At 51.5% G+C, this 22,349-nt stretch overlaps 1 protein-coding gene across 1 annotated transcript in view; it reads left to right on the plus strand.

Moving 5' to 3' along the window:
• Nucleotides 1–22,349, plus strand: part of POLE (DNA polymerase epsilon, catalytic subunit) — a 47,335-nt gene that overhangs the window by 475 nt on the left and 24,511 nt on the right. Inside the window, exons 2-24 of the mRNA XM_035016780.1 lie at nucleotides 2,370–2,511; nucleotides 2,866–2,946; nucleotides 3,357–3,401; nucleotides 3,577–3,669; nucleotides 3,978–4,132; nucleotides 5,119–5,260; nucleotides 5,388–5,468; nucleotides 6,208–6,315; nucleotides 6,626–6,736; nucleotides 7,229–7,314; nucleotides 7,607–7,726; nucleotides 9,059–9,191; nucleotides 9,285–9,398; nucleotides 9,531–9,743; nucleotides 10,004–10,111; nucleotides 13,610–13,738; nucleotides 13,815–13,917; nucleotides 14,008–14,154; nucleotides 14,549–14,694; nucleotides 17,692–17,840; nucleotides 19,080–19,172; nucleotides 19,329–19,473; nucleotides 21,903–22,060. Of these exons, the coding sequence (XP_034872671.1) occupies nucleotides 2,370–2,511; nucleotides 2,866–2,946; nucleotides 3,357–3,401; nucleotides 3,577–3,669; nucleotides 3,978–4,132; nucleotides 5,119–5,260; nucleotides 5,388–5,468; nucleotides 6,208–6,315; nucleotides 6,626–6,736; nucleotides 7,229–7,314; nucleotides 7,607–7,726; nucleotides 9,059–9,191; nucleotides 9,285–9,398; nucleotides 9,531–9,743; nucleotides 10,004–10,111; nucleotides 13,610–13,738; nucleotides 13,815–13,917; nucleotides 14,008–14,154; nucleotides 14,549–14,694; nucleotides 17,692–17,840; nucleotides 19,080–19,172; nucleotides 19,329–19,473; nucleotides 21,903–22,060 (2,802 nt within the window). The remainder of the gene's footprint in view (nucleotides 1–2,369; nucleotides 2,512–2,865; nucleotides 2,947–3,356; nucleotides 3,402–3,576; nucleotides 3,670–3,977; nucleotides 4,133–5,118; nucleotides 5,261–5,387; nucleotides 5,469–6,207; nucleotides 6,316–6,625; nucleotides 6,737–7,228; nucleotides 7,315–7,606; nucleotides 7,727–9,058; nucleotides 9,192–9,284; nucleotides 9,399–9,530; nucleotides 9,744–10,003; nucleotides 10,112–13,609; nucleotides 13,739–13,814; nucleotides 13,918–14,007; nucleotides 14,155–14,548; nucleotides 14,695–17,691; nucleotides 17,841–19,079; nucleotides 19,173–19,328; nucleotides 19,474–21,902; nucleotides 22,061–22,349) is intronic.

Genomic DNA, 22,349 nt, shown 5'->3' on the forward strand with positions numbered 1-22,349 from the left:
CCGCCTCCCGGGGCCGTGCGGGGGGCTGGGCGCCGCCTCCCGGGCCGTGCGGGGGGCTAGGCGGCGTGTGCGCGGGGCCGCCCCCGGGGCCGTGCGGGGGACTGGGCGCCGCCTCCCGGGGCCGTGCGGGGGACTGGGCGGCGTGCGCGCGCGGGGCCGCCCCCGGGGCCGTGCGGGGGACTGGGCGGTGTGTTCCCCAAAGGGGCCGGGACGGCGGTCAGTGAGCGCTTCCCCGGCGCACGCTTTGTGAATGGAAACAAGTCTGAGCAGATCGTTCAAGTAATTTCTTTCAGATAATGTGTCCGTTGCAGAAGTTTACCTTGTAGGCAACAAAAGTAGATATTTTCTTATCTTTGTGTTGATCTTTAATAAATGTCGCAAATGCTGTTTGTTGAGTACCCACTGTATACAAAGAAGCCTATCTGCTTATCATATGTGTATGATTGGTCGCTGCTCGGTTTTAGGCAGAACTAGAATCCCGTCCAAATTGGTCATCAAAATTCTTGTTTTTTGTACTGTGCTGCGAGCTTTGCAGTTTTCATTGTTCCTTATAACATGCATGAAAATCTTGTGTGGTAGATACGGTTAATTTCATTTTGCCAAAAAACAAACTAATAATAAATTTGAGAACTGATTTTAGAAATAAAAATACAAAGCAGCAACTTTTTTGTTTTGAATTAATTGTAGATTCTTATGCAGTTGTAAGAAATTACACAGAGAGGGGATGCCTGGGTGGCTCAGTTGGTGAAGCATCTGCCTTCAGCTCAGGTCATGATCCGAGGGTCCTCGGATTGAGACCCATGACGGGCTCCATGCTCAGCGGGGAGCCTGCTTCTCCCTCTCCCTCTGCTACTCCCCCTGCTTGTGTTCCCTCTCTCGCCGTGTCTCTCTCTGTCAAATAAATAAATAAAATCTTAAGGGGCGCCTGGGTGGCTCAGTTGGTTAAGCATCTGCCTTCGGCTCAGGTCATGATCCCAGGGTCCTGGGATCAAGCCCCGCATCGGGCTCCATGCTCAGCGGGGAGCCTGCTTCTCCCTCTCCCACTCTCTCCCACTCCCCCTGCTTGTGTTGCCTCTTTCGCTGTCTCTCTCTCTCTGTCAAATCAATCAATAAATAAAAATCTTAAGAAAAAATAAAATCTTAAGAAAAAAAATTACACAGCGATCCCATTATATCCCTTATGGGTATAAGCTAGTTCCCCCCGGTGGTATCATCTTAGTTACTAGAACGCTAGGTCACAACCAGGAAATTGATGTTCATGCAATGCATGGATACTCAGTTATGTATGTGCGTGTATTTAGTTCTGTGCACATTGTGTGTTTGTGACCACCACCACAATCAAGACACAGAACAAGTCTATCCCCAGGACCCCTCATGCTACCCTTTTATAGCCACAACCACCTTCATTCCTCCCTCTTCCTCATCCATGGCAGCCACTAATCTGTTCTCCACCTCTAATTTTATTTCAAGAACTCTACATAATTCGGATTATAAAGTGTATAATTTGGGGGGATTGGCTTTTTTCACTCAGCATAATACTCTTGAGATCCATCCAAGTTACTGCACAAATCAGTAAGTTTTTTCTATTTTATTGATGGATAGTATTCCATGGGGATGGATGTGACATAGATTATTTACCTGTAGGTAGTATCTCAGTTGTTTCCGCTTTTTGGCTATAATGAATAAAGTGGTATGAATGTTCACACATGAGTTTTTTTTTTTTTTTAAAGATTTTATTTATTTATTTGAGAGAGAGAGAATGAGAGAGAGCACATGAGAGGGGGGAGGCCGAGCAGGGAGCCCGATGCGGGACTCGATCCTGGGACTCCAGGATCATGACCTGAGCCGAAGGCCGTCGCTTAACCAACTGAGCCACCCAGGCGCCCCCACACATGAGTTTTTGTATGAATGTGAGTTTTCCTCCCTCTGGGATAAATGCCCAGGAAGGGGGCAGAGGGAGAGAGGGAATCTTAAGCAGGCTCCATTCCCAGCGCAGAGCCCAATGCGGGGCTCAGTCTCATGACCCTGAGATCATGACCTGAGCCAAAATCAAGAGTCGTGCACTGAGCTGACTGAGCCACCCAGGTGCCCCTGTACATTTTTAATATCCCATAAGGCAGAAGCATCTAGCCATGATGGTTGTTTTTATCAGTGTTCTGGTTACAGAGTTGAACAGGTTTTGAGGCTGCTGCCCCAGTCATGTTTCCCATGACTTCTGTTACTTTAATGAACTGTTTGCCAAATATAAGGTTTTTCAGGGATGGATCTACTGTGTTGCATCCAAAATGCTTACACTGGTTGGACTGAGGGTTTCGGGAATAGATAAGAGTCGTGATCGGTGAAGACAGGTTTTCCCTCCTTTTATTCAGGGATGATGGCCCCTCTTCCTCTGTCTCGGCACTTAAGCGCCTGGAACGCAGTCAGTGGACAGATAAGATGGATTTGCGGTTTGGTTTTGAGAGACTCAAGGAGCCTGGTGAGAAGACAGGCTGGCTCATCAACATGCACCCTGTAAGCACCTGGGCAGCTGCTGGCTTAGGCCTTGGAAGAGTGGGTGGTGCAGGTGGAGGTGGGATTGTTCGTAGCTCTCCTTCTTTCTTCTTCAACATCACTGGGCTGTAAAGAAGCTACTGGGACTCAGGGGGGTCCCTGTTAACCTAGAAAAAGTTTTCAAGAATGAGGGAGAGATTGAGAGAAATCCACACTTGGAAGATGTTGTGATGCAGTTCTTGTGGATGGGGAATGTTTATGTGGGGGTGGAGAAAGGTTTTGTCTCTGCTCAGTTTCCCACAGAGGAGGAGCAGGAGGGTCCTTGTACTTGCGTAGGGGATAACTTGGTGCCCGTGTTGACTGATTCTCTTGTAGACTGAGGTTTTAGATGAAGACAAACGCTTAGTCAGTGCAGTGGATTACTACTTTATTCAAGATGATGGGAGCAGATTTAAGGTAAGGTCTTGAACCCCAAGAAGCTAAGACCCACTCAGAGATGAGATGTAGCTGGGTCCAAAGTGGCAGGTGTTCACTTAAGCGGGAGGAGAGGGGTTGAGAGGCTTCTGGTGTGCAGCTGCCCGAAGCCTGTTGGGGACACGGACCCCCTGGAGCCACACGGGTCTCCATTTACCATGTCATAGAGAACCAACTTGGAAAGCCCGAGGGAGGAGTAGTTTGTCTCTCAGACTTTTGCCCCTGCCGTATGCGCAGGTGCTAATTCCGGACTGCATCACCTTGTAAGAGGTGTCAAGGTCAAAGATACGTTAGATCTGGGCAGCTTGTGGGGATAGCAGCAAACAGCCTGTCTTCCCTTATCTCCCTTTTTTCTTTCTCATTGCCCCTGAATGGGTTGGTGGCTCTTGCAGGTGGCCTTGCCCTACAAGCCGTATTTCTACATTGCAACCAGAAAGGTAAGTCTGTGGTCCATAGAATCAGGTCACATGACCTGTGCCTCATTTTGTGTGTGGGGGGGGTGTTTGTGTGTGTGTATTTCAGAACTGAAAGTAAAGAGGCCTCTAGAGAAACGGGCAAGGAAGACAGTAGATTTTACTAATAGGAAGTTCTTTCATTCTGATCTCGATTTAGGGTTGTGAACGAGAAGTTTCATCTTTTCTCTCCAAGAAGTTTCAGGGTAAAATTGCTAAAATAGAGACTGTCCCCAAAGAGGATCTGGACTTGGTGAGTATCACCGGGACCCTCCAGGGTAAATGGGTTTGGTCTACCTTGCCCCTGGGGTGAGATGGAAGAGGCCAAGTTTAGCATCTGTGGGATGGTGTATGGATGATGGGGCTTTGGTGCCTGTGCGTACGTCCTCGTAGAGAACTCTGGTGGTTTAGTTGTGCCACATGCAGAGTTGGACAAGATGCTTTCGACTTGCGAACAGGTCTACTCATGTATTTACCTTTGAGTTGTTCTCCCCTTATTTTCTTACCCCAATAAAGTCCTTTTTCTCTTGAACTCATGAGCACAATCTCATCACTTTGTAGCCAAATCACTTGGTGGGTTTGAAGCGAAATTACATTAAGCTATCCTTCAACACCGTGGAGGATCTTGTCAGAGTGAGGAAGGATGTCTCCCCTGCCGTGAAGAAGAACCGGGAGCAGGGCCATGCCCATGATGCCTACACAGCTATGCTCTCCTGGTAAGCCTTCTCGTAAGCAGAGCCCCCAGGCGGTCCACAAGGACTGCTTCCCATGTTCCCTACGTTGACAGGATGGATAGGAAGCAGGAAAACTGAGTAATGAAGTTACCTTAAGGATTAGCTCTGTTCAGTGTAGAAACACGCAAGCAATTAGGTAGAATTTCTTCTTTTAAATTTTTAGTTGTTTATCTGTTTTACTTCTTTGAGAGAGAGCAAGAGAGTGTGAGCAGGGGGGAGGGGCAGAGGGAAAGGGAGAGAGAGAATTCTAAGGAGGCTCCACGCCCAGCACGGATCCCAACATGGGGCTCGATCTCACCGTCTTGAGATCATGACCTGAGCCAAAATCAAGAGGCAAACCCCCAACCAAGCCACCCAGGTGCCCCAGCCTAGGTAGGATTCCTTATGTGCTGCATTTGCGTTAAATAAGTAGTGGTTTCCTGGGTGGTATCTTAGCTACACCTGTTTCTTACATAGGGGTGGATTTGTGGCTCTGAAGTTTGAGTTGAATCCAAATGAAGACATTTTGGATTCCCAATGACACCACTTTTTTTTTTTTTAAGATTTATTTATTTGAGAGAGAGAGCGAGTGTGAGCATGGGGAGGGGCAGAGGGAGAGAGAGAATCCCAAGCCAGCTCACCGCTGAGCAGGGAGGGGAGCCCAATTCGGGACTCGATCCTAGGACCCTGGGATCCTGACCTGAGCCCAAGGCAGACACTTAACTGACTGAGCCACCTAGGCACCCTAGTTTTTTAAGTTTTTAACTTCCATCCTATAAAATACACGTCCTAAGTGTGTACGGAATTTCCGGTCTGACCTACTGGTGTGGGACGGTGTCATCTGAGGTCATCTTTAAGAAGGGCCTGTCTGGTCATCTCTGCCACCTCGATTTACCTTCTGTGTTTACTCCACGTGGACTCTGGTCTTCCCCCTGTTCCGACCCCAAGCAGAGTATAGTTGAATAAGCTGGCCTCTCTCCATTTTGCAGTGTTCTGCAAGGGGGCAGTGTGGTTATTGATGAAGAGGAAGCCTCTAAGAAGGTCACCGACCAGTTGGATAACATTGTGGACATGCGGGAGTATGATGTGCCCTACCACATCCGCCTCTCCATTGACCTGAAGATCCATGTGGTGAGTGGGCCGTCCCTTTCGGGCAGCTGGACAGTCAGGAGGTGACCCTGAAAGGATAAATCCGTAGAGAAATACACCTCCTGGGACAGATGCAGAGCTCTTTATTAACGTGCTACCCGTCCTGCAGGCTCATTGGTACAATGTCAGATACCGAGGAAGTGCCTTTCCTGTGGAAATCGCCCGACGAGATGACCTTGTTGAACGACCCGTGAGTACTGCTTGCATTTCCTCCATCCTGACTTTTCCACTTGTTTCTGGAGAGAGCTCATTCGGTGCTGAAGGATGAATTTGATTCAGAGATTTGTTTTCTTCTTTTTCCTCAAATACTTTCTTAAAAAAGTTGTAGAAAAAAAAATTTTTTTTTTTGTCTGTTTCTGACCGAGTATAATTTCACTTTGTGCTTACACATCACGATGTGATGTCCGTGTTTGAGCTGGGCTGGATCTGAACATTTGAGGGAAAGCTCTGTCTTCCATTTTAGGTGGTTGATAGCAAAGTGATGTGGTGAAAAATGGATTTATAACTGGAAGGCCTTGGTTCAGGGACAGCTTTGTGTTCTTGGGCAAGTCTGTATTCCTGTTTTTTCATTTCCAAAACGGAGATGTCAGCTCTGTACCACGATCTCTCTGGGTTGTCATAAAGGTCAAAATAAGGTCATGCATTTTCAAGCACGTTGAGACTCAAGTGTTCCATAATTCTAGGATTTTCCTGTCATGCTCTAATCTCTTGTATGTGTTTAAATTTTTATGCCATCCATGAATCATGGCATTCTTGATATAGCTCAGTCAACCCCAAAATGCCTGTCTCACTTCTTTTGGAACCTCTCCCTGTGGCAGCTCGACTCTTAGCAGCTAGAGGTGGAGGTGGTAGGTGTTGAGAAGACCAGTGGGATCTCTAGAGCTCGGCTTGGTTTCTCTCCAACTTAATGAGACGTTGTGTCCCTGCAGGACCCTGTGGTATTGGCATTTGACATCGAGACGACCAAACTGCCCCTCAAGTTTCCCGACCCTGAGACTGACCAGATTATGATGATTTCTTATATGATCGATGGTCAGGTAAGTGGTACCTTTTGGGATGTAAGCTTCGTAGGAGCAGGAACCTTGTCTAGTCCCTAAACCGGAGCAGCATCCACTCTATGCTTAGTATATTTTGGGTGAAAAATTAGTGAGTTGAGTCCAGGAAAGTGAACGAACCAGCCGTGCTCCTCCAACAGAAACTTGAGACATTCAGGGCTCTTCTTGGGAGAGCTGCGGTGCCTTCCCATTGCTGCAGATGCCTGTAGCAGGAGCTTCTGGGCCAAAAGTGGAGAGGTGTGTTTTGGCTTTCTGTGTCCTAACTCATGCCGATGGCTCACGCACTTCCCAGGGCTACCTCATCACCAACAGGGAGATCGTTTCAGAAGATGTTGAAGATTTCGAGTTCACCCCCAAGCCAGAGTATGAAGGACCTTTTTGTGTCTTCAATGAACCCGATGAGGTAAAGAGGTGTCCCTTGGTGGGGCGCCTGGGTGCCTCAGTCGGTGAAGCCTCTGCGTTTGGCTCAGATCATGATCCCAGGGTCCTGGGATTGAGCCCCGCATCGGGCTCCCTGCTCAGCTGGAAGTCGGCTTCTCTCTCTCCCTCTGCCTGCCACTCCCCCTGCTTGTGCTCTGTCTCTAGCTCTGCTCTCTCTCTCAAATAAAAAATAAAATCTTTAAAAAAAAAAAAAAAAAAGGTGTCCTTTGGGATACTGCCAGGTATTTGGGGTGAAATGGGAGGAAGAGGACTCAGCGCTCATGTAATCAGAATGGCAGCGTGCTGGATGGGGTGTTTAGCGGCGGGGTCCTCATTCACACTGGAAGCACTGGGTGGGTATGGAAATGGAACAGTGACATGAGGTCCCTGCTTTTCCTGAACTTTGGGAGGGGTGTTAGGAAACAGCTTGAAAAGAAACAGAAATCCTCTGACAGCTAAGAATCATTGAATTCAGGTTCATCTAATCCAGAGATGGTTTGAACATGTCCAGGAGACCAAACCCACCATCATGGTCACCTACAATGGTGACTTTTTTGACTGGTAAGTCTGATGTCTTGTGAGTAACCAAAATGTGTTTGGGACGGGATGTTGCATGGTGGTGTGAATATGCTCATTTACTAACGGTTAAGACGAAAAGAGTCTGTGAGAGGAGGGAGGAGGGTAGGAGGAGCGCCGCTTGGTGGCCTGAGAGGCACCTCGCCCCGTTTGAGGAGAAGTGGGTGTGGGCGTTCCTGGGTCTGCTTGGGGGTCTGCTGGGGGCAATCTTCCTGTTCCTGAGGAGGGAACTAAAGGATAACTGCCTGTGTGCCCATCTGTCTGCCCTCATCCCTAGGCCGTTTGTGGAGGCCAGAGCAGCGGTCCACGGATTGAACATGTACCAGGAGATAGGGTTCCAGAAGGACAGCCAGGGGGAGTACAAGGCCTCCCAGTGCATCCACATGGACTGTCTCAGGTAGGCCCCGCAGCTCATCGCACTGTCTCGGGGGCTTTCTGTGACTAGGGTCCAAAGCTCCCTTCTTGCACACGTTGGTCCTGTCCACCTCCCTTTGAAGGAGGAAAGTGGCTTCTGAGAAGCAGCTCCCATTATCTTTGAGGACAGTGCGTGCGGTTCTGGCTGGGTCCGGGGACGTGCTGTCTTTTGTTGTGTGCTCATTATCCCTTCTACCAGCAAACATGTTAGTGTCAGACCTGGTGGGAAAGCCAGAGCAGAAAAGCCAGGTTGGGTGAGGTCTTGGTGCCGTGGGAGCCCCCCACAAAGGTGGGGTTGCCGCAGCCAGGGGTGTCCAGGCTGGAGATAGGCATTCGAGGGGGCTCAGAGTGCTGAGGTGGAAGGCTGGAGAGAAAGGAGGCCTTGTGGGCCTCTTGTATCTGTAGGGAGGTGAATTTTGAGGCGCTGCTGACACGCTTAAAGCTTGATCTGTTTGCTCTGCAGCCCTGGCGTTATGGTGCATGTGTTGGAAGGGGCAGGCCAAGTCGTAATGAGGATGGGATTGAAGAGGGGTGGGCTTGGGGATCCACGGACAGGGGGGCCAGGGGCACGTGAAGCACAGGGAATGTTGGTGTCTGGGGGAGGAAGCAGGTCTGGGAACCCCATTCACATGGGGCATGGTGATCAATGGTTTCTCAAGAGGAGAAGTAAAGGACAGGTGGGGGCCTTCAGAGGAGGCGGCAATCCTGGGAGGCCACAGGGGGCATTTCTGGGGACGAGGATGGCAAGAGTTTGGAGGCTGAGGGAGGTGAGACTCGATGCAGTTAAGAGTGAGTTATGGGTGCCAGAGACACAGCCGTGTCCATCATGGGACTGAGTTGAGGGCAGGATGTGGAGACGGGCACGGGGTTGAGGGGCACAGGGTGCTTCCAGTTTCCATTGCTGAAGAGACTGTGTAAGGAGAGAACAGGAGTTTAAAAATAGGGCCTGAGGGAGGGGGAGAGCAGGGCAGACTAGCAGCACCCACAGGACAAGCTGGAGGGGTGGAGGGAGGCCAGAGGGTGCGGGTTCCCAACCCCTCATGTTTATATTTCTCCGTGAGGGAGGAAGGGAAGGCTGTGGGGCTCGGAGGACCGGCCCTGGCATTTCCTCGTGTTTGTGGGCACATCCGCGAGGTTGACTGGATCTGGGTGAAAGGCTTCATGAGAGGTCTGCTCCCTGGGGGGTCTCAGTGGAGATCTCCAGGGTGCCATTAGGACTACGTCTTTCCGGGGTCTGTCCAGCTTTGCCGCTGTCATGGTTGGTGGGCTTCATCTCGGAGTCCTCTCTGACCTTTGCTCTTGTTCTTGTTCCCAGGTGGGTGAAGAGGGACAGTTACCTTCCTGTGGGCAGCCATAACCTCAAGGCGGCTGCCAAAGCCAAGCTGGGCTACGACCCTGTGGAGCTGGACCCCGAGGACATGTGCCGGATGGCCACTGAGCAGCCCCAGGTACGTGTGTTCCCTCACTCTGCTGCCCTTTGGTTCTGATGTGGTGCCTCCGTGCCTCCTCGTTGCTCTTACTCTCTGATGTTCTCTCCTCAGACTCTGGCCACGTACTCGGTCTCAGATGCAGTGGCCACGTACTACCTGTACATGAAATATGTCCACCCCTTTATATTCGCCCTCTGCACCATTATCCCCATGGAGCCTGATGAGGTCAGTGCCTCTCCTGGCCCCGTGTGCCATTCTCCACACGCTGCCCAGTGGAGCTGGTCCCAGGCAGCTGACGTGGATGCAGCTGTGGGATTGTGGCGTGTGATTTGAGGCCTGCTGTTTCCCCCCCCATAGGTGCTGCGGAAGGGCTCCGGGACGCTGTGTGAGGCCCTGTTGATGGTGCAGGCCTTCCATGCCAACATCATCTTCCCCAACAAGCAGGAGCAGGAGTTTAACAAGCTCACAGATGACGGTCACGTGCTGGATGCCGAGACCTATGTGGGTGGCCACGTGGAGGCCCTTGAGTCAGGCGTGTTTCGCAGTGACATCCCCTGCAGGTTCAGGATGGTGAGCCCCTCCCTGGTCTTCCTGCCGAATGCTTGGTCAGACCCAGAAGTTGTGGGGGCTGCAGTAAGGCCCTCATTCCTCTCTTGCCCTGTGGACCCCTTACCAGACCTCCTTTGTCTGGCCTGCCCTTGACTAGGGCACTGCAGGGCAGGTGCTCAGCTTCTCTGGAACATTCTCTGCCGGCGTCCCTCCTGGGTAGACTGGTTGGTGCAAGGGCATTTCCCGTCTTACTCATGTCCTCTCTTGGTCACTTGTGCTAGAATCCTGCTGCCTTTGACTTCCTGCTGCAGCGGGTGGAGAAAACCATGCGTCATGCCATCGAGGAAGAGGAGAAGGTGCCCATGGAGCAGGTCACCAATTTCCAAGAGGTAACGCTCCAGGGGGCCAGGAGAAACCATTGTCACGTGCCCTGCCTTGTAGACCGGCTTCTTTCAGTAGCATGTTTGTTACGCACTGATACTTGGGCCCTGAGACAGGACACAGGGCTTCTGGTCTGGTTGGGGCAGGGGGGAGGAACAGGACAGTGTTGTGGTCACAGTGAATGACCTGACTTAGGGAGGCAGGAGAGTTTCACAAGGAGGCGGAGGGCTCTTGAGCTGGCTCTTGGAACATCGTGGTGGGCGGATGTGGGACAGAGGTGAGTGCTGGGTCTGAAGACCAGTTCATTTGGACTTCATATTATAGGCAGTGAGGAGCCATTGGTTTTTATTTTTTGTTGTTAAGGAGACTTTAAAAATGCTGAGAGCCCATTCCTATAAGTGACAGAGTAGAATATAGTGACCATAGCACCAATCAAATAACAGAACACCATTGACAACGTGTCCCATGCCTGGAGACCCCAGGTACCTCCCAGCTTGCTGGTCCTGTTCTTTGGACTTAGCACTTCTCAGGTGTGTCTCTTAGGCCCTGCTCAGCACTGCGGCATATTGAGTGACTCGTGGTTTGAAGTTTTTACCAGTTTTAGGATTGATTTCGAGAAACATCTCGTAACAGACTCGCTAGGCAGAATTCAAGTAAGAATGTGTTTGTGTAGTTTGCAAACTGTGAAGTTCTGTGCAGCTGTTGTCAGCTCCAGCTGCCGTATGCCTCGGGAACTCTCAAAGGACAAGCTGTGAGGAGCATCCAGGCTGAAAACCAAATGTGAGTTAGCACCTCAGAAGGAACAGACACCACTTTCAAGTTGAAGAAGTGGCAACTTGAGACCAAGGTGTGCTGAGCGGAGGCCTCCAGATGCCTGGGGGAGCCCAGCATCGGGCTCCTGGAGGACAGGGAGTGTGGCCCTCACTCCGTCTCCAGAATGTTCTAAAGGGCAGCCCAGGGTCCTTAGGAAAAGGGCAACAGGCTAATCGCTTTGTTTCCAGGGGACCATCCTGTCCCCACGATGCTGACGGGAGGCACCAGCTGGGGGTCACGGTGGCGCTGGGTGTGTCCTCTGGGAACTTTGCCTCCTTCCCTCTCTTCTTCCTCCCTAGTAGATTTCAGAACATGCCTCAGGGTGGAGAAGGATGGAGGGACTGCTCTCCTAATGATTCATTTGCCTAGAATTTAGTTAGAAACGAGGTATTAATGCTTCTGGCACGTCCTGTTCCATAGGGTAGATAGTACTCTTTTTAGTCATGGTTTCTGGTGTGTTCTTTATCTTCTTTGGAGGATTTTAAACAGTTTTTTAATACTAAGGGCAATTTTGCATTCAAGTGATTTTTCTCACATGACTACCAAATTTAACATATGTCATAAAAAAAGGTGGCTGTTCTTCTGGTTAATCTTGAGTCTATTTAGGTGTGTTTCAGTCTAAACTTTAAACCTGACGGTTTAAAGCAGGTGGGCAAACCATAGCCCAAGACGCCCATGCAGCCAGCAAGCTAACGATGGTTCTTATATTTTCAAAATGTTATAAAAAACAAACAAACAACCTCTGACAGAATATGTAGCCACAAAACCTAAAGTATTTATTATCTGGTCCTTCACAGAGGTTTGCTGGGTTATTAGCTTAACTTGTGGATACGTTAGTTCTCAAATTTGGGGGTTGTGTTCCTTGGTGTTGTGTATGTTTTGTGCAGAATGAACTTTTCAGTCAAGTGTGCGTCCGTGCTCTGATTTAACTCAGTGTTACATTTTGGGGAGTGGATGAAAATACATGACCATCAGAAGCCAGTTAGCTTTAGCTTTATATAGTTGCAGTGACTTTTTTACTTTTTAGGACAATATTTTTATTTCTGGAGGCTCTGTTGTTTTTTTTTCTGATTTGCTTTTTTTTTTTTTTTAACTGGACTCTTGTTTTAGAGTTTTGGTCTTCAGCATTTTTATTTATGCTCGTTTTCCCACGTTTACTCTAGGAGATGTATTCTCAAGTTCTTGGGGCCTCCTCCTACTGTGTCTGCTCTTGGTCATGGGGATCATGGGGGTCATGGGGGTGTTCCCTCTCACACTCTGCAGTTTCGAATGTGAATTTATACTCCGCAGGGAGGCTCAGGTGGCCCATCAGGGTCTGTCAGTACTTTGATGCAGTTTCTGGCCTGGGGTCCCTTGTCATGTGGTTCCTTGACTAGAGGGTTCCCCAACCACACACTTGTTGGAGGGACCAGCCTTTGGTGCCAGGTGCTCAGGGAAGACTTTCTCCAGCAAGAGCCCAGAAGAGATGTGATTCTGGTGGGCAGACGTGTTCTAGTTTATCCTTTCATGGAGGTGGGCTCTGAGGGCCTGCCTTTATTTGGGGTTCTGTGTCCCTGTTGTGTGCAGGTTGCCTCGCACTGAGGAGGCATGAGAAATGTGTGGGGTGCTCACACCGCGGGCCCAGACGGCCGGCCTTGGAAGCACCTGCATGTGAGGCTGGGAACTCGGGGCTCAGGTTCTCCCCTTTCTTGGACAGCAGCGCCTCGTGAACCTGACTCACTTGTGCTAACACTGGTTCACGCGGAGCGCCTGCTTCTCTTCTGGGAGTCTGTGGTTTGGGTGTGTGCGGGCAGAGGAGCTGCGTGACCCGCCCCCAGGAAGAGCCCTGGGCGCTGGGTCTGTGAGCGTCCCGGCAACACGGCACTTGGTGAGTGTTGTCCTGGTTTGATGCTGGGAGAATTAAGCTCATCCCAGCTGGAGCCTGACCTCCTCCCGCCTCCACCCCACTTGCCTTTTCCCTTGGCTGGGTGAGTTCTGTGAGTCATTGCACCTGGGGAGTGGTCCTGGGGACCCCAACAGAGGGCATCACCGAATTAGCTCACTGCTCTGGTTCTGAGTCTGCTCTTCGCTTTTGCCCTCTGAGGGTAACTTAGAAGCTCAGTTTTGCGTTTATAGGGATAGTTCTCATGTTTTGTGCAGGACATCTAAGTGTTTGGGATCAGGAGGGGTTTTTTGGCTAACAGCTCAACCTCTGGAAACGAGTCTGATTCTTTGGTTTATAAAGTAATGCTGGAGACCATCTAACACGGAGGTTCAGAACATAGCGTTTGGGCTAAGGGGCCCTATGCTTGATCCCCTGCTAACCTCTTGAGCCTTCTCATCTGTCAGGTGAGGGGTTGCTGAGGCCGGGGTGTCCCATGCCCTCACTGTGCAGGCATGAATGGCACCCAGGAAGAGTGCTGTTGATGCTCCAGCCTGGTCCCACACTCGCTGGCAGACGGCCCTGCCATGCAAGGCCGCAGACAGTCTTTCACAGTTTTCTCCCAACCGCAAAAGGTCCCCTGGGGTAGAGGCTGTGCTCCCCGAGATGCTGTCCTCCTTAGGGCTCTGTCTTTTCTTGCGGGGCTCCTGTACCTCCAGGTGTTGGTGGCCATCATCTGCCATCCTTCTGGGACCCATGGTGCTTGCTTTGTGACCATCCGTACAGTCTCCAGTTTTTGTCTTTGTCGCCACTCCTTTGTCCTTTCTCCTAGGTGTGTGATCAGATTAAGACCAAGCTCACCTCCCTGAAAGATGTTCCAAACAGAATAGAGTGTCCCCTTATCTACCACCTGGACGTGGGGGCCATGTACCCCAACATCATCCTGACAAACCGCCTGCAGGTGAGACCGATTCCCCCATCAGAATCGAGCTCTTCCTGCCCAGGCCCTAACCGATCCCCCTCCCACCCCACCGCAGCCCTCTGCCGTGGTGGATGAGGCCACGTGTGCTGCCTGTGACTTCAACAAGCCGGGAGCAGACTGCCAGAGGAAGATGGCCTGGCAGTGGAGGGGCGAGTTCAGTGAGTGCAGCCCCAGGGCAGGGGCAGGGTGGCTCGGCGGGGAGCAGGTGTGCAGGTCCCTGTCACGGACTCCCTCTGTCACCCGCCTAGTGCCAGCCAGCCGCAGCGAGTACCATCGGATCCAGCACCAGCTGGAGTCGGAGAAGTTCCCTCCCTTGACTGCAGAGGGCCCAGCCCGGGCCTTTCACGAGCTGTCCCGCGAGGAGCAGGCTAAATATGAGAAGCGGAGGCTGTCAGGTGAGTGGCTTCCAAACACGGTGCCTCCTCTGGCTTGGGCCTTTGTCGGGCCGTGCTGGTACCTCACAGCCTGAGGTCAGTTAAACTGGATGTTGCACCGGATGAGGTCACTGTGAACTGGTTCTTCCTGCAGCTTTCCTTTATTTCTTCTTCAGATGGTGACTTCACCTTCCTGTGCTCTTGGGGACTTTGGCCCATTCACACTGGGGCTGCCCTTTCTTTGAGAGGATGAACCAGCACGTATCTTTCGGGCTTCTCTGCTCCTTGGTGTTAACCTAGAAAGCTGCACTGGTTGGCATCTGTTGCTTCCTCGCTTTCTTTGGCTATGTCCAGGAGGCCTGGCTACCTCCTCTGTGGAGTCTCTCATGCTCCCCTGCTCTCGACTGTGCCTCAGATTACTGCCGGAAGGCGTACAAGAAGATCCATGTGACCAGGGTGGAGGAGCGCCTCACCACCATCTGCCAGCGGGAGAACTCCTTCTATGTGGACACGGTGCGTGCCTTCCGAGACAGGCGGTATGAGTTCAAAGGTCTTCACAAGGTGAGTCTGACCTTCGTGAGGTCAGAGCAGAGTCGAGTTTCTGAGATGAGAACCCCCAGCTGGGATGTGTGGCTCCCCATCTCTGGGCTCCCATGCATTTGCAAAGTAATGAGTGCACAGTTATTTTCAGCTTTGAGGGATTAAAGGCCTGAGGCCTTGAAACTGTTCTGAGTAATTGCTTTGGAAGTATTTATTTAGAGCAGAGATCAGCACACTATGGCTGGGCGGGCCATTTTTATAAATAAAATTTTATTGGAACTGAGCTGCATCCCTCTGCAGCCGGAGGTGAGCAGCTGGAGTAGAAACAGGCTGCACGAGTGTAGTATTAGCCACATGGCCCTTTATTTGCCAGCCTCTGACGGCAGGAGTGGGAGTGTGATTTACTAACCATTTCGTCCAGCAGGATCAAGGAAGGTACATAGCAACACCTCAGTGATCATGATACAGAGTAGTCTTATACTTGGGCGAATGGGGTTCTTTCTTCTGAAAGACCTTTCACTGCTGGACTCAGTAAGGTCCCTGCTCTGACAGACTCTTGTCATTACATTTTATGATTATTACCTTTTTTTGCTGGTTTCTTAGTGTGGTAAAATAGACATAATATAAAACTCAACATTTCTAAGCACATAGTTCTGCAGCACTGGGGACATTCACACTGCTGTGCGGCCACCACCCCCACCCCTCTCCAGAACTCTTCATCTGACGGAGCTAAAACTCTGCTCCCCCATAACAGTAACCCCCCATTCTACTTTCTGTCTCGGGGTTTAACTCCTGTAGGGCCCTCGGGTTAGCGGGATCACACAGCGTCTGAATATGACCGGCTCATTTCCCTCAGCATCGGGTCCTCGAGGTTCATCCATGTTGTGGCAGGTGTCGGACGTTCCTTCTGAGGCTGAACGGTAGTCCGTTGTGTGTACACCCCACGTTCTGTTCATCCTTCGTCTGTCCACGGGCGCTGGGTCGCGTCCAAGTTCTGGCTTCTGTGAATGTGGATGTGCAAACAGCTCCTCACGTCTCTGCTTTCGGTTCGTTTGAGTGTGTACCCAAAGTGGCATTGCTGGGTCTTACGGTAATTTAATTTTCAATCTTTTGAGGAGCTGCAGTCCCATCTCATTTTGTTTCAGTTAAGTAACTGTTGAGTTTCTTGTTTCTCTGTTTCTCTTCAGACAAGAACTAAAGGTGTAGTGAGTGTCTCATTCTCTGGTACCTGGTACATAGTAGACATTCAGTGAATATCTTAATTGTTTTGTTCTTTAAATATCAGACCTTCAAGAAAATTTTCTTCTCATATTGGATGGCGAGTTTGCTGAAATATGTATGGCCTTCCCTGTGGTTCTTTGTCAGTTGCTTTTATTAGGGGCCTCTTCAGTATCTCTCGTTACCCTAAGTTCGGTTAATACGGACACAGAGAGGCCTGGCTCCTCGTCCTGGGACATCTTGGCCTCAGGACAGCCAGTCCCATCACGGAAACCCACCCTATAGATCCTGCTAGCGAAGACTTGCTTCCTCGCAGTGAAGCAGGTAGAGCTCATCTGCCAGTGTAAGTCTCACCCACATGCTGGGGGAGATGTCCTCCAGCCTTGCCTTTCGGGCTCAGCATTTCAGGAGGTGCAGCCCGTGGGTGTGAAGGCCAGGTGTCACCATGTCCCCCTCTGGGCTGGCACTGGGTGGGACTGGGGTCGGGCACCCCCAGGCCTAGCACTCGCGATCCATGGCTTCTAGTCTGATTCAAATTCTGGAGAGTCTTTCATTCATTCCAGATGTTTATTGTCTGTTCTTTGCCAGGTGCTCTTCTAGGTACTGAAATGCATCAGCTAGGGAAGTGAAGGTCAGGTGTTCTAAAGCAGAAAGGGAAACATCAAATCTTTGATCACTGTGACAGCATCCAAGTTAGCAAGCAGGGACAGACATGCAGCTTGGGCAGGAGTGAGTTCATGTGCCCCCGAGTGCCCGTGCTGGTCACCCTTCCACGTGCGCAGTTCTGTGGATTTTGACAAAAACATACATGTAATGTATGTACGTGTGTAATGACCACCACAGTGAGAAGAACATTTCCATTACAACTATTTAGAATAGCACGAGGTCCTTTGTTAGCTCTATTGTTTCCGTCTTCCAACACTTGGTACAGGATCCGATAAGCAGGTGTTGGTCCATCATTAGGCTCGTGAGTCAGTTGTAATCCTGAGATGCTGTCTTTATTGGTGTGCACTTTGCTCTCTGCCTTCAGCGGTTTCTGAGTTCTGTTGTTGGAGAAGACCTGTAACTCAGCTTGTCCACAGCATTAAGTCAGAGTCCACTGAATAACAGGATGCATATTGGGAGCCCCTGGGCCTCTTGGGTGGCGTGAAGCCCCTTCTTCTGTTGCTTGTCTCGGACTTGGGTTTCCTTTGTTCCTCTGGCTCACTGTTGGGTTCTGGGTTTTGTCCCAGGAGGCTGATGTTGCCCCAAGTCTGAGTTGTCCAAGTGGGTTGCTGTAGTATTTTCTCCTTGTCCTTGGTCTCACAAGAAATAAAAGTTCCTTTGTGTTCAGAACTCGTTTCAGGACATCTGCCTTGTACCGGGAAGTGCTGGCTTACCAGTGACTCGGGACTCGTGGGAGCCCGGTGTGTGGTTCTGGCCTGGCTGCAGGGTTGCGGGTTGTGCAGACCTGGGAGGGACGTGCGGACCCCATACCCTTTATTACGTTTCTCAGGGGCGGTACTCACGTTTTGGTTATGTACAATGCCTTTATTCCTAGGAATTGTGTGCTGGAGTCTTCGGGGTCAGGTCCTGATGTCTGCACCTTCCAAGGGGCTGTGCCCGTACAGAGAACGGGGTAAAGGAAACGTGGCCCAGGGTCCGCAGTGGTTTTTCTCATGTCTATGGTCTTCCATTGTATTCGTTTTGGAAGTTTTCTGTAGGTTTGAAATTTTCAAACTATTAAAACGTTGGGCCACTGACTACGTAGAATGTGAGCTGAAAGAACCTAGAAGGCGACTGGTCTCTATGTGGTCCTAGGTGTGGAAAAAGAAGCTCTCCGCGGCCATGGAGCTGGGCGACGCAGCGGAAGTGAAGCGCTGCAAGAACATGGAGGTCCTGTACGACTCCCTGCAGCTGGCGCACAAGTGCATCCTCAACTCCTTCTACGGCTACGTCATGCGCAGGGGGTACGCTCCTGCCTGGGGCCTGAGTCGGGGGAGTTGGCGCCTGCAGGCCTCGTGCTCAGGGAGGCGGGACCGCTGGCTGGGGCTGGGGTGAGGGTGGGGCCACGCTGACGCGGAGGGTCTGGGGTGCCGAGGGCATCAGCGCCACAGACGTGTCGTCTCCCTGTCTTGGGCGGGAGACAGGGACGTGGTAGTTTCCAGGGTGTTTATGTGATGGAGGCTGTGGAGAGGGTCTGGGCAGTCACCAAGCAACACTGCGTGACTAACACGAGGTGTGAAGCCATCTGAGGAGTTAGGAAGGCCGGGGTGGGGTGCTGCTTAAAGCCAAGGTGGCCTGTTTCTGACGGACGTGGGACGAGGGGGGATCTGAATGGTGAGTGAGGGCCTTTCGGGGAGCGGGTCATGGAGGCCTGGCCACTGGGTAGGGGTCCCACTGGGGAGGGTCAGCATGTTGACTCTGGAGAAGGAGAAATACGGGACACTAGGGATTAGGTTTGAGGGAAGGTGGTTGTATTTTTTGTTGCCTTTTTTTTTTAAGGTTGGTTTGTTTATTCGAGAGAGAGAGAGTGTGCGCACATTTGTGTATGTGTGCAGTGGGGGGTGGGGGTGGAGGAGGGGCAGAGGGAGGGAGATTCTCAAGCCGATTCCCCGCTGAGCGTGGAGCCCGACCTGGGCCTCAATCCCACAACCCTGAGGTCACGACCTGAGCTAAAACCAAGAGTCGGACACTTAACTGACTGAGCCACCCAGGCACCCCTAGTTTTTGTTGCTTTCTAATGGCAGAGAAGGAGGGGTGGAAAGCAGGGCTAGAGTGGAGTCCTCAGGGGCAGGAGGGGCAGGCCTCCCGATGCGACCTGGTTTGGGGGCAGTGGGCCAGGTGTCTGGCGGGAAGCTGCGGGCATCCGCGGGCTTGTGTTTTCCCTGAGAGGTGAGGGTGAGCGTGGGGTCTGGGAGATGGAGAGGGCACGAGATGGAGCTGGGGACAGTGGAAGGGGGCTCGTGAGGACGCACGGCCACCTGGGCTGGCAATGAGGGAGCTGCTGACAGTGGTGGCCTGCTGCATCTTCCAGCCCTGCACCTGGAAGGAGGGCAGAGGAGTGTCCCCAGCACTGAGCTCAGGTCCTCTGTGGTTCTCCTGCCCTGCTTCAGATGTCCCCTTCTCGGTGTCCTTCTGCTGACCTCCTCTAGTGACCCTTTGAGGGGAGCCCCACCGGCCCCCCAGGCTGTGACTCTCTTTCTCAGGGCTCGCTGGTACTCCATGGAGATGGCAGGCATCGTCTGCTTCACGGGGGCCAACATCATCACCCAGGCACGGGAGCTGATTGAGCAGATCGGGTGAGCGCCCCACTCTGGGGGGCGGGGGCGGGGAGCGAGCAGGTGGGCATTGTGTTTCATGGGTCCATGGCCAGGAAGGGCCTTCATGCCGGGTTCTCTCTATGTGAAGGCCATGGTCCAGTATCCATGTGGCCTCGTTTCTCTGTTTCTCTGAAGGAGGCCCTTGGAGCTGGACACGGATGGAATATGGTGCGTCCTGCCCAACAGCTTCCCTGAAAACTTTGTCATCAAAACGACCAGTGTAAAAAAGCCCAAGGTGACCATTTCCTATCCTGGGGCCATGTTAAACATCATGGTCAAGGTGAGCCTGGGTCTCCAGGGAGGGCCTGCTGTCTGGGCCTGGATTGCTGGCACCCCCACTCTGACGGGGATTTGGGAGGGGGACTGTGTAGGCTCTCAAGCTTGCCTGGTCCCTTCCGAACATCAGACCAGCCTGCCTGTGCCGTTCAGGCTTTTCTGTAGCCCAAGGATCTGTACAGAGAGTGCTGTGCTCGCACTGGAGTGAGTCTTCCCCTTTAGCACAGTGTCCCGACTGTTCGCTTTTAACTTTTTATTTTGAAATAGTGTTAGACTTACAGAAGAGTCCTAACAGTAGAACAGAGATTTGTATATATCCTTCAGCCTGCTTCCTCTAATGTTAGCATCTGTAAGCCCTGGCACAGTGATCAGAACTAAGGAATTCACGTTGACACAACACTAACCAAGCCAGAGTCTTTATTTGCATTTCCTGCGTCTCCTGGGCTCCACGCTGGGCGTGCTGGTCCTGTCTCCTCAGTCGCCTCCAGGCTGGCAGCTCCTTGTCTTCAAGGAGTACTGGCCTCGAGTTTTGTTGACTGCCTCTCATTTGGATTTGTTTGTTGTTTCTGTCATTAGAATGAGGTCATTAGCATTTTTGAAGGAATGCCAAAGGCGATGTGCCCTGTGTTTCATCCTGTTGCTGCTTGGTGTCGGGATCTGCACTTCTGGCCTCCCCTCCCCCGTCCCGCCCACTGTCCTGCTCACCCCCCTGCTGCAGGAGTGAGACATGGAGTCATGGAGCCCACACCTCCCCACATCCCCGGGGAGGAGAGTCAGTCTGGCCACGTGTTAAAACTGCCAGAGCCTTGAGCGAATGCTGGAGGAGATACTTGAGACGATGCAGGTGTCCTGTATCTCTCTAATTTTCACTGGTTTGAGTGTCTGTTGCTGGTTCTGTGTGGCTTTCCCCTCTGGCGGCTCCCTCTTTCCCACATTCCTGGTACATGTATTAATTGGAATCCTTCCGTCAGGAAGCGTTATCACCCTTCTTTTCCACTTATCCCCCGCTTAGCAATGTACTTAGTCATGTCCTGCTGTGTTTTGTGACCCCGCTTATTCCTCTTTGGCTGCTGGGGGCTCCTTCCCATTTGCCCACGTATTCTTGACACATGCCTCTGTTCTGTGGTTTGGGTTCAGGTTTGGGGCTTTTTTTTAAACAGCACTGTCTTACTTCTTATTTTCTTTTTCTTTTTTTTAAAGATTTTATTTATTTATTTGACAGAGAGAGACACAGCGAGAGAGGGAACACAAACGGGGAGTGGGAGAGGGAGAAGCAGGCTTCCTGCCGAGCAGGGAGCCCGACGCGGGGCTCGATCCCAGGACTCTGGGATCACGACCCGAGCCAAAGGCAGATGCTTAACGACTGAGCCACCCAGGCGCCCCTACTTCTTACTTTCTTACTGGTCCTGTAAGGTGCTCCAACCGCATCTTGAGTTTCCCAGTCCCAGCCCCAGAATCAGCTGTTTCTCTAAGGAGCCAGGTTCCTTTTATTGGAGAGGGTGTTGGAAACCAAGATCAGGTGCAGAGGCTCCTTGCTGTGGCTGTTGGTGCTTCTGGCTGCTCCTGGCCGATCGAGCCAGGAGAGATGTGTATGCCTGATGCCCCCCTCGCCCACACATGCAGCTGGGTTTATTTCTCTGTCTGCGTGTGCACTTTAAAATAGAGAACGTGAGTCCACAGCGATCTGTCTGGCCGCAGTCTAGTCCCCTTTCCTCATTAGTAACTTCTTCCTCCTGAGGTGAGAAGCCTGTCCCTCATTTTCTTGGTGTGTTCCTTTGTTGAGCCCTAGTGTATGTGCGCAGGGGCTTCAGGATTGTGTCATCTGTGCAGTGAACTTACCAGCTACAGCACAGTGTGTGTGTGGTGTTTCTGTCTTTGGTCTGTACTAACCCCATCAGGACAGGGTTTGCCAGGGTGACAAGTCAGCCCTTGAGCGGGGTTCTACACAGAATGCAGCCGGGCTCGTGTCTTCCAGTCTGCAGTCCGTCTTGGGGTTGCCCAGTATCCTGGTTGAATGCTTTTTACTTTGCTTACAGTAAAATTCACTCTTCGTAGAGTGCAGTTCTGTGGGTTTTGACCCACACATAGAGTCATGTTTCCACCTCACAGAGCAACACAGAACAGTTCCCGAGTGCCACTCCTTTATCATCAGCTCCAGACTCTGGCTACGCAGTGTGTTCTCTGTGCAATAATAATTCTGCCTTTTCCAGAATGCCCTGTGAATGGAAATAAGTCGTATAAGCTCCTGGACTTAGCAGAATGCGTTTTGGTTCGTCCTCGTCTGAAATGTGTCGGAGTGTAAACTCTCCTTGGCTGAGTGGTGTCCATTGTACAGAAGAGCCCCAGTTTGCTGGTCCAGCCAGTCCTCGGAGGGTAGCTGTCACTTCCAGAATGGTTGGGAGTAAGGCAGCCCCCCTTCCCCTCGTTTTGCAGGAAGGCTTCACCAACGATCAGTACCAGGAGCTGACTGAGCCATCCTCACTCACCTATGTCACCCGCTCAGAGAACAGCATCTTTTTCGAGGTTGACGGGCCCTACCTCGCCATGATCCTTCCAGCCTCCAAGGAAGAAGGCAAGAAACTGAAGAAGAGGTAGGAATCCCACAGCCTTCGTGTTTGGGAAGAAAATGAACAGATGAGACTTAACCCATCCAGGAAGTAGACCAGGAGGCCAGATGGGAGTAGTTCCGTTTTTTTGACCTTTTTGATTCAATTTGGAGACACAAATACTACCAGCTCTGCTCTCCACCTGTTAGATTCTGGCTGCACAGGCTCCCGGCCCTTCTGTCGTTCTTCTCTCAGAAGCAGGAGCCTCGGGGTGGAGAGACGTTTGCTGCCCGGCAGATGCTAGAGGAGAGGGTTGGGTGGAGGGCCGGTGGCA

This window comes from Mirounga leonina, unplaced genomic scaffold (genome assembly GCF_011800145.1).
Source record: "Mirounga leonina isolate KUSES-001 unplaced genomic scaffold, KU_Mleo_1.0 Mir_171, whole genome shotgun sequence".
Classification (NCBI taxonomy): domain Eukaryota; kingdom Metazoa; phylum Chordata; class Mammalia; order Carnivora; family Phocidae; genus Mirounga; species Mirounga leonina.